Source organism: Phalacrocorax aristotelis, chromosome Z (genome assembly GCF_949628215.1).
Source record: "Phalacrocorax aristotelis chromosome Z, bGulAri2.1, whole genome shotgun sequence".
NCBI classification, from domain to species: Eukaryota; Metazoa; Chordata; class Aves; order Suliformes; family Phalacrocoracidae; genus Phalacrocorax; species Phalacrocorax aristotelis.
Window position 1 is genome coordinate 55,907,806 of NC_134311.1, and position 16,598 is coordinate 55,924,403.

Below are 16,598 nucleotides of genomic sequence, written 5' to 3' on the forward strand. Positions count from 1 at the left end.
TGCTTGCTGTGTTTTTGCATTTTTCAATTTGTCTTCTGCTTTTGGCCACTTCTGGGGACAGGATGTTGGGCCAAGATTTGTTGGTCTGACCGATTTCTGGTGTTCCTCGCAGAGGTTCTAAAAAGGACATGGGAATCTGTTTAGAAATCTCTCCAGAGATCTGTGGGGTTTTATTAAGGGATGTCCTAATCAACTGTGTTCATCCAACTGTAACTTGGACTCCAAATCTATTTTGTACTAACATTGTGGTACTGGACTTAGTGGGACCAATGTGCAGTTCATGAGCCCAGAATCCAAGTAAGAAATTGTTTGCACAAACTTGCAGGATTGCTTTCAGATTCTGTTGGAAGCCTTAGTCTGAGAACTATAGGAATAAAAGGGACATGGACTACTTTTTATGGACGGTGGCATTTTTGTAGCCTACCTTTCATTGCCAGGTCTCAAAGCAGCTGCTGCTGTGAACAGAATTGAGGACTGATTGACAAGGATCATTTGTATGCCAAATTTAACAAAATAATGGCCTAACTAGTGTCTTTTTATACTTGATTGTTCTACTTCCTATTATGATAATGTATTCATAGGGAAACTGCTACAAAAATGTGAACAGAATGCAAAAAGTCCTAATATAATATTCTTGCTTCAGTTATAATTTTATACTGGGCACACGTTTGTTATATTAGAGCTCACAGAATTACTTTACAAGTGCCAGCTTGCTTATGCAAGGTTGCCTAAAATTGCTAGCAACTTGATACTGGTACATTTTGTCTTTCTCAGTTCTTTTTCTCATAAGGATGATCCAATTTTTGTGACCTGTTTGTGCTAGCTACCCTTTGTTCTCCTCTCTCCCCACCATGTCTGTCATGGGGTAAGGTTTTACTTGCAACCCATTGATTTGCTTTTCTTCCCTTACCACTGATTTTAGACTGGAACAGCAAGATTATACTATCAGTACTGTTTGTAACTGCTTAAAAGTAGATTAATTTTGTCGCAGGGGGAAAAAGGAGCGAGAAATAGAGAAGAAACAAATCTGTGTTTCTGAATACTTATTTTTCTAATTTCTTATTTGAAACATAAGCCAGAAAACCATGTAGGGTGGAATGAGGATGAAGGAAGAAAGATAGAAATCTTAACATCTGTTCCTGAAGCTGACTCTGATCAAACAGATCTTTGCAGCTTTGTGCAGGAACAGTTGTAGGAGCAGACTCTGAGAACCAAACTCAAAAAACAACTTAAGCATCCAGTATGTTACCAACTGTGTAATTCACAGATATTTGTCTTTAGCCATTTGATCTTTAGATGTTGATGTTTTTATAAGGAATTCTGCTTATCCCAAGAACTGCTGCAAGTCTTAGCTGTACTAAGATATGCAGTCTTGGTACACACCTCACCCTGAAGAATGTGTGTAGTTCACAGTCAGAGACATTTCTACGGCAGGTCCCCTGAAGAACCTAGTCGGGCTGGTATTCTCAGAGCACATGGGAAATGCAGGGACAGCAGTGGGCTGGTGCATCTGGTATATGATAGCCTTTGCCCAGAAATAGGCTGGGAAAGATCTTCAGAGAGAAGACACATTTGTTTGCAGCCCTTTTGTTTTGTTTTCTCTGTTGTTTTCATCTGCAGACAAGGTATTGTCTGTGTCTTCTGCATCCTTCTGCAAGTTGAATATAAGCTCGGCAAGTTTTCCTAAATCACATCTAAAGAGAAGGATGTTGTAATAATCTGCAGGCAAAATAAGACAGCTGGATGAAAAAAACTGCAGGTGGTTGAGAAGGAAAGGCCACATTTTATGAATAACATCATAGAATGAGCAAGATTTAGAAAAAGCCAGGGTGGAAGTACTTAAGAGAAGCTCAAGTGGATGACAACTTACAGATTGTGGGTATGAGCAGAACGTTGGTGGCAGTACTCACAGTGACTGAGAGAAGGTTGCAGATAGAGGTTGGTGGGGGAGACATGGATTTGGAAGAAGGGTTTACCTGAAATGACACCTAGACGCATGCATGAAGAAAAGCTGAGATTTCTGTTGCTGAAAGTGGAGAGAGGTCTGAAGCAGAGTGGTATAGATCCAAGTCCTCAGTTGACCGGTGTTTCTGAAGTAAATAAATTTTTTTTCTGGAGATCAATAAAAGAAGAAAAAACCAGAAGAAAATCTAGGTTTCCTATTACAGGTAAATGGGCCTTTAGGTCAGTATTTCTAAGGCACACTCCCTGCAGTGATACATGTGGAGGGAATAAACAACCCAAGATCTTTGCCAAAGTTAGAGGATATTCTATGGAGGACTTTCTGAAGGGGTGAAGAGAGAAGTAGAAAGGGTCTTAGGGTGGAGGAGATTTCTGAAAGCCAATGTCAGACTAGATTTCAAGCAGTAAAGGATCAGTGGTGTGAAAGGCAGCATGTGGGAATGGAAGAGGACTATAGAGAACTGCTGAGCTTTGACTGTAAAGAGAGACAGTCTAGAGACTTCTCTTTGACTGGAGTGCGAATAGAACCTGAGTTCAAAATAGTTAAGGAAGGAAAGCGTGAGCATCATCTTAGGCTGAAACTGAAGCCTAGATAATTTTGTGATCTTAGCAGTAGATGGCATACAGCCAGTTATTCCCATGGCGTTACCACAAGTGGAGGCCTGCATAAAGGTTATGGATGCATTGAGGATCTGCAGTGGTCCTGGTTTCTTGGTTCCATACACTTCACAGAAAGTTCATACTTACTGTTTTTGAAAATTTATTACAAAGGTTATGTCACACATGCTGTGAATAGGCTAGCTATTCAAAATGCATATGCATTTTGTTTTACCAGTTCCTATGTATCTAATCGGTCAGACTTCTGTTACGGATGCTTGCAGAGTTTGCAGTGGCTAAGTCAGCAACAATGAAGCTTTGTTGCTTCTAAAAGGCATGCGCTTGATCATTATTTTCAATTAATAAAATAGCATGAGTTTACATTAACCTTAGAGTTGGGTTATGCAACTGTTTAATGCTCCAGACTCCTTGGAAATGTGGCAGTGGGCTGGCATGAGGGGAGCAGCTTGTGGAGCAGCCTCTAGTGGGAGCTAGTGAAATGCAGGGTATGAGGGCTGGGAAAGCAGAAACACAAGTCAACCAGAAGCCGCAGCAAGGGGAGGGTGAAAAAACAGCACTTGACAACAGAGGTGGCAAAGGGCAGTGTTCCCTCAAAGAGAGCTGAGAGAGTAGCTGTACTGATGGGTGGGGAAGACTAACAGAGGCAGCCGGTCAGATGAATGAATCGGGGAACGGTGGTGTCTGGGTATGCCGTAGAGGTCAGGTCAAAAGCTGTCTAGCTCAGGACCAAGTTTCCAGCAGAAGAGTGTGTAGTGAGCTATCCCATTTATTCTCCCAGATTTTGCCAGCTTATCGTTTAGGGGCTTCTTGGGCCAGGATTGGCATCTCTGTGAAAAGAGCTCTTCATTTTTCTCCTATAAATCTGTCCCTTCTTTAATACACACAAATTGCTAGACAGGTCAAGTGATATTCCCTGTAACGGTTCTAGCTGGCAAAGAAGCATGGGTAGACTACCAACAGAGAAAGAGCGGCCAGGTGTTAAACTGTAGAAAAATGCCAGTGGATGGGAGTTGAATGGTCCAGAATTGATTAAAAAAATAAAAGAAGAGGACAAATATTGGGGTATAGTTCCACTAAGAAAGATAACACAAAGAAAGGGGAAGAAGAGGCAGGCATGATGTTGCTGAGCAGTGGAAGAGGAGCTGGATACCCTGGTCACGTGTGTTGTAGCAGGAAGAGTAGCATGATACCAGCTCTGGGCCAGGAAAGTTGGAGAACAGCTGTGGGCCCTGTGCCTTGTAAGGGAATTCAAGCAAGGCTAAGACCAGTGTTGACGTCACACACGTTTGTAATCCTTTTCAGGACTGCAGTTTGGCCAGGAAAAAAAGGGAAGGGACCTGAGGTTGAAAATAGTGGTATAATCAAATATGGAAATGGTAACAGCCAAAGGGTGGGCTGAGGTATCGACCCTCACCAGCGATGAGGGTGGGGAAAGGTGAGCTGGAGAGAAATGCAAATGAGCCCTAGCAAAGGTGGGGTGATGGAGCATGGGGAATGCAGTGATGCAGTGAGAGTTAGATCGAAAAGACAGTCCCCCTTGAAAAGGGTTACACCCTCACAAAACCTAAAGGACAGAGGTCTGAAAACATACTACAAAGGTGAGGGAAGGGATACATCTGGGTGGAAGTGACTAAAGGAGAAAGAAGATACAGAGGGTGGGGGAAGGAGCCTCCAGGGCAAAAGGGTGCCCGTGGGGACTTTGGCATCTGTGTGATGCTTCTCAGCTGGCACATACAGCCTGAGGCTTTCCATGGGCACTGAACTCGCCAACACCTTTGCTTCACCGCTTGGTTGGTTCTAGTTGCTGTTGTTGCTCTGTGGCAATGAAGAATTATTCAAGATGATTTTGCTGTACTAATTAGCCCTTATTTTTACAGTAGTTCTGTTACTAATTATTGATGATTCACAAACAGCAGGGGCTGTCAGTCTGTGGACATATGGGGAGGGTAAAGATTTTTGTATTGGTGATTTAAAAGGTCGGAACTTTAATGAAGTGGTAAGTACATTTTGCTTAATGGTACTGCTGTGATAGTAAGGTAATTGATGATCACTGATTTACATAAAAACACAGGATTTAAGAAAGTATCATTGACTTTGTCTTTAATTCTTTGATTAATAGCTGATTTCCTATGGAGATTGCCTAAGAAGTTAGAATGATACTGGAAATAATATTGGATAGTTTAAAATGTTAAAACAAAAATTTCTTCACTGTTTTTAAGCTTTTATTATTCCCAGATAGTTAGTTTATTTATTATTTCTTTGCTGCCAACCCTGTGTCTTTTCCTCTGCTCACTGAAATCAGGGATTTTCTCACTGATCACTTTGGAACCAGGCTTGGCTCCACATGTTTTACCAGAAAAGTTTTTCATGAGCTGCTGCATTGGTTTACATTGCAGATCTATTAGCAGTCCTTCCTGACAGTCAGTCAAATAATGAGAGATTTATTTAAATTGGAAATCATCAACAATGAGATATTCACTTAAGTCAGGAAATGAGCAGAGGTATGATCGTGGTATCACTAATATGCGACACCCACATGGGATTCTTCTGGGAGTTAGGAAGATATGGAATTAGTTCCTTCAGGCCAAGGAGAGATCCACAGCACATTTGTGAAGGCCAGGAGCTCATGTCATTATTATTCCTGCCCCCTCTAGCTGTGTTTTGAAAGAGAAAACTGAGACGGTCACTTGTACCCAGAGCAATTTGGTCATATATATGCAAGGGGCTGATTCAGCTTGCAAAACAAAACTTGAACTCCAAGTCCAAGAAGGAGGGTTTCAGACATACTTTTTGCTGTATCTGATGAGAAGGTTTATTAATCCTTCCTGTGCTCAGGTTCATTACCAGTCTTAATTCAAGGGTCCTGTGCATTGTAGAAGTAATGAAGTGGAGGAACTTAGGAACTTAAAGGCTATACATGGCAATCTTTCAGATACAGCAGCACCTTTTCTTCACCCCTGTGTGGTCCTGACCCTCTCATGTCTGCGCAGAGGAGGATGGGGACAAGTTCACCTACATCAGGGGTCTCAGATTTTCAAATCATCATGAAGCTTTCCTACCTTTAGCAAAGGCAGGAACACCCTGAAACAGGGGGAGGGGAAGAGAGAGACACCCTGATTTTTAGGTCCTTCTATTCAGGTATTTTCTATTCATAAGGCTGATACAGAAGCAGCAGGGAGAGTAACCCTGAGTTACAGTTGTGTGGATTTTTTGTTCTTGTTCTTTTAAAATACCCAGACTAAGAGAAACAGCTACCCTTAAAACGTATCTCTGTAAAAGGATTGATAGACTTGCCTGCATCGATCTATGTCTTGGATAGTTACTCCATCTTGAACAAAACAGAGCAATTAAAGCTGGATGTCCTCTGAAGTGGTAGAAAAGTAGAAGGCATTAATTTACAATGTCAGTTCCCTAGTAGCATTAATAAATGGATAATAAAATAAATATCTGTGTCCTAACTGTCTTTTGTGAAGGATCCCAGGCTCCTGATGAATACATTCTGGGGCAGAGCTATGCACTGTGATAAAAGAAGCTTTTGCACTGATACTGACCCAAGTCTTTCGTGTATTCTTACAGATTCATCTAATGAGACTACTTTAAAACTTTTTTTTTTTAATCAAAGTGAATAATGATGAAAAATGTATTTAAGAGTTTCCTATATAATACCATTGGAGTGTGAGTGTGCTGTTTTTCTTTTTTGGTGTGGGGAGAGAGGGGTTGGGAACTTTCAGAGAGCTGTTTCTCTAACCTTGCTCATAACTCATGGTTGATGACGGGTGCTAACTTTCATTTCTGTTCTGATACGCTTACTGGCATTAACTTATGTTCTGTTATGGCAGGAGCACAAGTGGGAAGTGAAGCTTTTGTGTGAGAAAAGGAGAGGTTAACTACACTTGTATTGGGGGCAATTTTTGATTTGGCAAACAGAGGCAGGCTTTGTAGTTTAATCTTTTGGAGTACTGCCTGTTACCACCTTCTGACGTATGTTGCTGGGCCGAGAAGAATCAATGCTCAGTGGTGCATGAAAGTCCAACGTGTCAGTTCTAGCTATACATAATACCACTGTCTAACATGCAGACAAGGCTGTTAATACTTAACATAGTATTGTATTCTCTAACGAAAAAAGTTGAATATGGTAACTTCATCCATTTTGAATGTTTATACATATTTCTTTGAAAAATATTACATTTAAGAATAAGGTAATACCTGGACAAATGGCTCAAACTAACAAGCACTGCAGAGAAAAATGCTGCAGAAATAACTCTCCAGAATTCCTGAGTGTCAGGGAACAGTCCTGGGAATCTGCCTACAATTAGGGTTTTGTTCAAATTACATGTCTTGCCGGGTGTCTGGCAGCAAAGCAGAGAATCCATCCATTTGGAGATTGCTAACTTGCAAATAATCCTCCATGTTCATGAGGGGAACAAGACTTTAAGGGTTCAAAGTACATGCATCTTTGGGAGGACATAAGTATTGTTCAGTTGCTTAACAACCTTCTGTAGCTAATGGTTTGAAGTGAAACAAATCAGTAGTGTACAGGAAAAGTGTATTGAATATATCAAGACACAAAAAGTATTAAGGTAGTCCAACTCCTAGGAAATACAACAACAAAGCAGCCACAGCCAATCTGCTGGCTTTCTTGCAGTAGCTTTAAATTATGATGTGTTCTCATGCCTTCTGATAATGTCATGCCTCACACGGTAGCAAAGTTTTGTCCTGCAAACTAAAGGCTATGGTTCTGGAAAACAATTTTAAATCTGCAATCCAAACAAGTTCTCTTGACTGAAAAGTTACTTTTTTTCTAACCAAACCCATTAAAATATTATTATTGAATATATGTCACAAGACATTTAATACAAGTTCTGTATTACATTCAAATGAATAAAGTGATATTGGACCAGAAATAATAGCTTTCTTAAGGAAAATACAAGTCCTTCTGTGTAACCAAGGTACTCTGTTGGGGAAAGAGGGAAAAAGAAGTGGTGTTTTTTGTTTCCTTATTTTAAACTCTACATTTTTTAACTTAGAGGCAAATAAAACAAAATTAGGAGTTTGGTAAAATATGTTCATAAAAGATACACTTCAAAGCAACTAAGGCTGCTAGTCATATGCCTGCCTGCCTTTGACAGCCTTTCATAGTTCTATTTGATCTTTCATTCTTGCATGTAAAATGCTATCTTCTTAAGAACCAGACTGGAAAAAAATATCTGTAATACTCTTCTTTAGCAGGCTTCAACTACAGAAGTACAAATTGGGCCCATGAGACTGACGCAAGATCCAATTCAGGTAAGATGCTCTTTCAGTTTCTTGATACAGTCAATTCAGTCTTAACCAGTGAAGAAATTAAGGTTCAACCTTTATAGTTAAGTATAATATTTTCATTTTACTTGTGCAAGGACTGTGAGATGGGTAATCGGTGTTTTGGTTTACCTGATTGCTTGGGAAGAGATCTACAAGAAAATTAACTTTGTAAACAAGATGCTTAAATTTCTGTTAACATAAAATCATTCCCTTTATATGTCCTGTCAGTAGGAGTGTGTGTGTATGTGCATTAGCAGGGGAAATAGCTGCCTCTCTGGATATTAAAAACTGTTCAGTTCTGATATACCAAAGCATAGAGCTCCATTATAAAGTTGAGGTACCCAGGGAGTTTTGCTGGGTTTTGCACAACAGGACAGAGAACTGTTCTTTTACAGGTCACTGGTTCAAAAAATCACACCACTTCCAACACGACAGGTTGAACTTCAACTTAAGGAGCAACAGTCCTCATCCGTACTTGCTTCTGTTTCTGTATGTTCTGTTTCTGTACCAGTAAACAGATGACAAGCATTATTTTTTTAGCTTATAGTGGGTGTTAGAGCTCTCAGATCATAGGAAAGGAAATAATCTTTAACATTGCTCTAGTGATACAGCATTCATCTGAATTAACAATTTTGATGTCTTAACTCTGTAAAATACATTTAGTCACCAGTGACCTTTTCTGGTTTGGTTTGGTTTGGTTTGGTTTGGTTTGGTTTGGTTTGGTTTGGTTTGGTTTGGTTTGGTTTGGTTTGGTTTGGTTTTTCCCCCCATATCTGGCTATGAGAGGAACAATGATGTGATAGAAATGTTATTCTAAAGGAAAATAAATCATGGGTATGTGCATCGTAAAGTTTTACATTTTTATTTCTGTATTAAGCATTCAGTCTTGATGATGACTTGGTATGATGAAACTATTTGTTTATATTATAATAAGGCTGTGAAACTGTAGCTTCAGAGTAGACCAGTCTTTGGTTTTTTAAGGAATTTCACCATAAAAGTGTGGAACTCTTCACAGGAAAATGTTCTTTAGACTGTGATCATCTTCAGAAAGAGGGTCAAGTAGATATTTAACAAATATTCTCAGTGCCTATGTCAGGATTTTACTTTGTAGAAATTGGATTTGCCAAAATATCATAGTACCGGTGTCAGCTGTTATAAGTGAGGATTTTTCCTGTAAGAAGGGAAAGTGGGGGTTTTGTTGTTTTTAAAAGTGATTGACCTTCTTGGTGTCTTGGCATTTTGTCCCTGCATTACACAAGTGAGAATCTATGGTGCTACTATAGAAGACCTTAAGTAAAGCAGAAAGCAGACCTTAGAGTAAAACCATTAATTGAAGAATTTTCCATAAGGATATTGCCATACACTAACTTATTTACAGTAAAGGGAAAACACTTTATGTAAACCCACCTCCTTTGTTTGTGGAACAATCCACATTACCTCAGCTAATTTGGCAAGTATTGCACACATCCACGCATTTAAAAACTGTATGTTAATCTTTTATTCCATCTTGACAATGGAGTTACGTGTTTCTCCACGCAGTGCAGACACCTACTGAATATCACATTTTAAATATCTATTCGTGGATGCTTAGTCATGTTCACAATTGTCTGATAAGACAATTTAGTTTGTTAAAACGATTGCCAGCAGGGCTTTTCTTAGCGGTGGTCATTTTATTCTGGTGTGTGTTTTATGCTGTTATGGGACACCCGTGCCAACCTCAAAGTGGCCCGTATTTTTTGTCTGTGAGTTCACCTTACCTGTGATTGTGACCTGCCATAAACCATTTAATAGATTCCTCACTGGACTTTATGACCATCTGTGTTGGAGGGCAAATCTGGTTTGGTTTGTACTAGATCATGACCCACATGCTGCTGGACTTAGGGGGCAAGGGGAAGAGTCCAAAGCAAACCTACCTACCTACCTACCAGCTCTGACCCTCCAAACATCCTCCCCACACGCAGCTTGAACATCTGCCACATCTTTGTACCAAGGCTTGCAAACAGGCACAGTTTGGTTCTGAGACCTTAGAAATTATAAAAGTACATGTAAATATGCTTTCTCCAGAGGACACAGGAGAAAGGTGTTTCTTTATAAATGTTTAGTGCAGGTGAAAAAGCTGCCATCTTTTTGCAGAAGTGCCTACCAGGGCTGATAAAAGTTTGGATGTGTTGCCCATTCAAATACTGCATTTTCTTACCTCTTAGAACATTCATTAGCCATCATCTCTTTCACAGCATTGACAAGAAACTCCATTTGTGTTCTGATGATGGTGATCTTCTCTGTTGAGCTGCAAATGAAGCATGATGATGCACAGTATTTTACTGTTTCCCCATGCTAATTTTCGGTGTAAAAGCTCCTCCCTAACTTAATTCAGAGCCACTATGTGTTTCCACCTTAAAACTCTTCTGCTGGGATACAATAACATAAAAATAATTAAGTAACTTTATTTTTACTTCTTAAGTTGCGGTTTATAATTTTCTTAGTTTCCTTGTGGTACCCTATGTGTCTGTACTCAGCTGGTGTCTCTTGTTTTATTTTGAGCTCTTTAAAGCAAATCTCTGTCCATTTTCTGTATTTGTTTGATAAACTGGGAACAAGACATGCAATAGTTGTGTGAAGCAAATACTTAGAGAGATAGTAAAAATCCCAACAAATCACTAAAAAACTTAAAGGTCTCAAAAGAAGTCCACAGTGCTCCTAAACCAGGGTAGCACTGAATAAAATTATCTTTCTACAGTAACACTGACAAATTATACGCAAAAAACCAAAAAAGTTACATGGTTATTTTTTGCCAAGAAACACAGATTGAATCCAAGCTTTTTCTTGACAGTTTTGTTTATATGGATTGTTATATTTTTATTTTGACTTTGAAAGCTTATCTTGCAAAATACTTCTAGTTATATTATGTTTTGATGGTTTATGGTAACATTATACAACTGTTAATGACAAAGCATGGTAGTAATGCTTTAAAAAACCTTTTAAAGTTATTATTCTCAGAAATATTCACACACTGATAATTAGCTACCCATGGGAGATTGGGTGGTTTAATTAAGTTCCATTATTTTACAGCTGGTAAATAACTGCATTTTGCAATCCTTTATTTCCAAACTAGGAATGTTAAGAGGAGGAAGATATCAAAAAATGTGCCCCAAAAAACCTGTTTTCTGAAACATATTGTACCACTCAAACTAGGAACAAAATAAAACTCATAGCAGTTGGAACCAAACAGAAGTTGTTCCAGAGTAGGGACTTTACCTGAGTATCTGCAGACAAAGTCTGCAGCTCAACCATGTCACTGCATTCCAACACTTCAATGCTGGGAAAAAATCAGGGATTAGGTAGAGTGAGAACAGTTACCTTGGATGTTAAGTGTCAGGAATCCAAATCTGCTTATTGTTAACTGCCATTAAAAAATATTCTTTCTAAAAACTTGAAACTTCTTAAGCTATTTCTTAATATTTTTGGAAATTCCAAGCATATAATTTTCTTCCACTGTTTAATTAAACCTTCACTGGTTGTCCTGCCACAGTAGCATTAATTGATTTGTTTATTGTTTAGAATTCAACAATTCAGACAGCTCAAGATAAGAGAAAATTTATGGTCATCTTTTCTGTCTTCTGGACTGGTGGTGTTGAATTTCACGTGGTGACACCACAGCTGCATAAAGCAGCACAGATGAAAGATTATTGACCTTTCTTGTGGGAATTTGGGGCAAAGTTTTGCTTATTTTGCTCAAGACAGGTTGTTTCAGTGAAGTCAGGGGATGATTTATCTTTGTGAAATCAACAGGATTTTGCTCTATATGTAGATTATTCTCTGGCTGCTGCCTTTCTGTGCGATTTGATTAGCTGAATAGACTTTTGACTTTTTGAGGCCTTTTGACTTTTTAAGGCCTTTCTTTTCCACAGTATATTGCACTAAATTAACCTTTTTCTTCATCTGTCACACAGGTTGGGATAGTTAATGATCAGTTGCTATGGCAAATATGTGCAAATTGTGAAGGGGATTGTCTACGTTACTTTTGTTCCTAGCTGTGTAATTCATACGCAGATAATATATGAACTATAAAGCTAGGATTAAAAATTTGTTTGCTCCTGAAAACAGTCTTTCACACAAGAAGCACAAAAATACAGCTGTTCTCAGCCTGTATTCTGTGCGTCAGTTAGCAAAAAGACTTCCTACAGCATCAGTTTGGTTTTCAGAACAGTGCCTCAGCACACATCCCACCTGATCTCTTGTGAGCCGTTCCTTAAGTGTTAAGTTGAAGTTGTCAAAACTACCTCATATATTTAGATAATTAGGGACAATTTTGTGATGTTGACTCAGATTTTTTTTCCCCTACCCAGCTCTGTCCATACCTGCTTGTCTGTTCTTTTCAGTTTTGAAATAATATGGGTTAACTCCATTTTGTTGTACATCAAAGGAGAAATAGTGAATAAAACCTTGCTATGTTAATTGTTTGTCCCTGAAGAGCGATAGTGAAGGCAGTTGCATTTCAGACAGTTCATTACAATTAAAAGTGTGTGCAGCTGGGATGGCCTGATGAGAGTGGCCGTGACGTTTGAACACCTACCCACCTACTCTGGGTGGCTGCTGATTAAATTTGAACATGAGTTAGAACAGACTCATCATCTGACAGCTGTTTTTGTCCTAATTATCAGTCCTATGCAGTTAACTATTGATTATCTACTGATAACCACTCTATCTATTAAGAAAGTTGTGCTACTGCACCAGCTGTTTTGCAGTGTGTAGTTCGATCTTCCCACTTTCAAGGCAGACTCAATATTTTGTATAGCAGAATTGTTTCTTAAGATAGCAGAGAACTATTTTGTATGCTGAATGTGGTGCCACTGTTTTACATGCTTTGCAGGTTTTGCTGATCTTTGCAAAAGAAGACAACCAAAGTGACAGTTTCTGGTGGGCTTGTGACAGAGCTGGATACAGGTGCAATATTGCCCGGACTCCAGAGTCAGCGCTTGAATGTTTTCTTGATAAGCACCAGGAAATAATTGTTATAGATCACAGGAGCTCCAGATATTTTGATGCGGAACGTATCTGCAGGTAACCTAAAGGCCCTTATGCTTCTCTTGAACCTGAGTATACATTGTACAAAATAAAACCTCCTAATTTTAAAAACAAAAAATAAGAAAAAAACCCCAACCTCCAAAACTGAAAGTAGAATTAAACTTTGGGGACTGAGGCCAGGAGATTTGCATGTATCTGTAAGAGGAGAACAATATGAAAAATACACTTTTGGCAAAGCTGAATCATAGAATTGTCTCTTTAGGTCATGGGTTTCTATCAGAGTATAAACCAGAGCTGTCGTGAAATTATTCCCTGCTGTCCGTGCCTGCTGCAGGAGGCTGAAGCTGCAGGGCTTCAAAGGAATGTGTTTGTCCACTGTGTCAGGGACTGCCAGATCTTCACAAAAGTTCACATCCCTCTTCTGGTCCACATTACTTTGCCTTGGCAGCTCTGAGGTTGCAAGTGCTTAGTATTGGGATTCTTCGCTAAAATACGTTGTTTCAGCTGAAGCACACATTTTGTACCATATACCATACTGTGCTTCTCAATACATCATGAGCTCTAATTTGTCATGTTTATGACAAGGAGCAGTTTAAAGTTCAAATACTTGTGCTGATGGAAGTTCTTCTGAAAGACCAACAAATAAATATAAAGACCCTTTATTGAGGACAGCATGATGTAATTGGAAAAAAGTTATCTTTAGGCAGTAAAAAGTGAACGGAGTGTTCTTCTGATAGTTGGTCATGTTTTTTCCAGTTTATCAATAATATGTAAAGCAGTAAAATTTTGGTTTTTCAGCATTTCAAAAATTATAGTCTATCATATACATTTTATATACCCTCTTTGCTTATTGGCATGCCCCAAAAGAACTTGCCACCCTTTAAAGAAGATTTTACAATATCTAGAAGGACAACGGTAAATATGGGAGAAGATGGTGGAAATTCTTGTTTAAATTAGCTAATGGGTATTGTAAATGCATTGTATAGACTGACCTTTCTCAACCCATGCATTCAGGGCAGTCTGCCCCAAATAACAGAAGTAAACAGGGCAAACCTTTGCTAGGGTATAAGAGTGGATTTGAAGACCTGCTGTACATGCCCTGTGTTTTTAGTGCTGTTGCCTCTTCACTGCTTTGAGCAAAATCTGAGGAATTGGGTAGCAAAGCGGAAATGGATTGTTTAAGTGGGGACAGGTAGGTTTTGGCAGTGTGATATCCTGTTTTCTAGCCTCAATAGTATCTTTCAGTCCTGGTTTTCATTTATATTGTCTGTGAAGGTACCGAGAGTAACATTGAGAAAGCATGTGGTGTAACTGAGAAATTTTTGTTTCCTCAGGTCTATTCGTGCTACAAAACAGTCAGAGCACACTGTAATACTTGCTGTGGTTCCACGCATGTAAGTATTACTGTTTTGTGAAAGATGTTTATTTTACTTCATAGGACTGTTATGTATAATAGTTACCTAATAGCAGAAAGTATCTTACTAGCAAGCCTCATAGAGTAAGTTTAATATTATTTCACCTGAAACGGGTTAGTGATGTTTTATGTGGCCTATTTAAGTACTTGATAACTTTCCATTTATACAGACTAGTACTATCCCTATCACCTTCAGAGGATCATAATGTAATGGCCAGTATACTAAGAAAAAATAGAAAGCTATGTGTTGGTTTCTAAAAGGAAAATAAAGGCAAGCTATGTATTACTTTCTAAAGGAAATAACTAGATCAAATAGCTCACTGGGTAATAGAGTAAACTTCAATCCTGTTGGTACTAAACTCACCAGAATGTTGTCCCGAAATCCTTATTTAGTAGTTTATACCCCATGTATTCAGACAGAATTCTTACTCACTTAAATACATTTTTTCGAATACCTTCAAAAAAAGTGCCTTTGTTAAAACTCCTGCACACTACTGAATTCATTCTAATTTTATGAATTTCCTAGCTCAATTAAAATATTAGGAAATAGAGTGGCAGGAGAAGAACTCTTCCTGCCAAGATGAGAAAACAGACTGTTTGCTGCTGAGCAAGATTTTACCACTTGCTTCACACTTTCCTTAATAGCATTTTTTAGATTCTTTCCCATAGACACCACAGGATGTCTTTTATCCTCTTCACGCTTCCTTTTCATAATGCCCTTTTGTGTCTGTGAAGAGACACAGGACTTCTGTAGAGTATCTTGTAGAGTCGGGTTTCTGTAGGAAGAACTATCAGGTTGCAGTAATAGCTGCAAATACCTACAAAAGAAGACAGCAGCATCAACTCCTGTAACAGTATGATTTTATGTATATCTTTTATGCAAGAGTGTTCTTACTGCATTCATTATGTTTAGGTAACTATGTCAGATTGACACCATCTAATTCTTAAACGTTGTGTGACCATACATTTTGTTTTGTAGATCTGCTGACCAAGAAGAGAATTCTGTTCTTCCCCTTCTTAGTGCAGGCTTTAATAGGGTATGTATAAACTACATATTTAATATAATAACCATGACTGCTTTGTAAGTTGCAGGCACTTCTACTTCCTCAAATTGAAAACTATACAGTGTCCACTGATGTGCTTCCATTGCTTCAATACATAACCTCCCTTATGAATGGCTAACTTTACTATTACAGCTGATTTATATTGCATTCATATATCATTAATATCCATCCAAAGCCACTCATGAAAAGGTTGGAAAAGGGTAAGCAACTGAACCTAGATTTTCAGAGCTGGGAACTCCTGCCTTTCTGATCCGAGAATTAACTATATATAGTTAGGACAATTAACTGTAGTAAGGAAAATCAGAGAAGGAAGGGAATTAACCTAGGTAGAATGTCATGCTAATGTGCTCATACTGAGTCCAGTATCTAAGCTAACTCGTATTCAGCTTGAGTTTCTTTACAAAGCAGAACATGCACCTGACTCATCATTTGCAGATCATCTCCTAAAAGAGGTAACAGATCTTGCCTCTCCTGCAAGGGCACTGTGGGGGCAAAATCATTAAAGGCAAAAGCATTTATGAAGCTCTCAGATGTTCTGAAAATTGGAAAAGTGAAGGCTAAGAAGTAAGTCAGCCCAAGAATTTCAGTGTTTTCTTAGTGCAGTTTTCTCCCTCTCTCTCTCTCTCAAAAAAAAAAAAGTTTAATATTTTTAACAGAAATCTTTATTTCTTCTCAAGTCTTTAATTTAAAAGTGTTTCATTTAAAAACAATGCAGGGCAATATGTTTTGTGGGCGAGATTATAACTGTAAGTGTAGTACTGAGTAGAGCCAGAGGAGGCACTGTGAGGCTCTGAGACACATCTTGGTGGCACACTGTCTGCCTAGGAAAGTAAAATATTTTTGCACCTAACAGCTGCTTTAACCATACCTTCTAGGTGTCCCAGATTTATCAGATAACTTGCATAATATAGTAATTCACTATTGAAATTACTTTCAAGCCTTTAAAACACATCTGATGTCAAAGATCCTATTTCACAGTGGGGAGGACATAGGAATTATTTCTGCTTGGATGAGGACCAGTAGGGACTAAATCCATTAACACAAAAAACCCACACAAACATACACACACATACACAAATATTTAAAAATACCCTTCTTCAAACAGAGAGAAAGTATTTGCAGGGAATCTCATCCTGTTTTTTCTTCCTCCTTCTCCAGAAAGTCTATTTTATTACATATTTTTTTCCCTTTATCATTAACAGCTTCTGTTTGGA

The 16,598-nt window shown here is 38.6% G+C and overlaps 2 protein-coding genes across 5 annotated transcripts in view; one reads left to right on the forward strand and one right to left on the reverse strand.

Annotated features, from left to right (window-relative positions):
* Positions 1-16,598, reverse strand: part of WDR41 (WD repeat domain 41) — an 87,986-nt gene that overhangs the window by 10,492 nt on the left and 60,896 nt on the right. For 2 of the 4 annotated variants that reach the window (XM_075079251.1, XM_075079241.1), the window contains one exon: positions 14,293-15,138. The exons of the other annotated variants lie outside the window; for them this stretch is intronic. In XM_075079251.1, coding sequence (XP_074935352.1) covers positions 15,112-15,138 — 27 coding nt within the window. In that variant the 3' untranslated portion in view covers positions 14,293-15,111. Of the gene's footprint in view, positions 1-14,292; positions 15,139-16,598 lie in introns of those variants that run through there. 4 annotated transcript variants of the gene reach the window in all.
* PDE8B (phosphodiesterase 8B) overlaps positions 14,032-16,598 on the forward strand; it is a 36,955-nt gene continuing 34,388 nt past the window's right edge. The window contains exons 1-3 of the mRNA XM_075079239.1: positions 14,032-14,098; positions 14,241-14,300; positions 15,300-15,357. Of these exons, the coding sequence (XP_074935340.1) occupies positions 14,076-14,098; positions 14,241-14,300; positions 15,300-15,357 (141 nt within the window). The 5' untranslated portion in view covers positions 14,032-14,075. The remainder of the gene's footprint in view (positions 14,099-14,240; positions 14,301-15,299; positions 15,358-16,598) is intronic.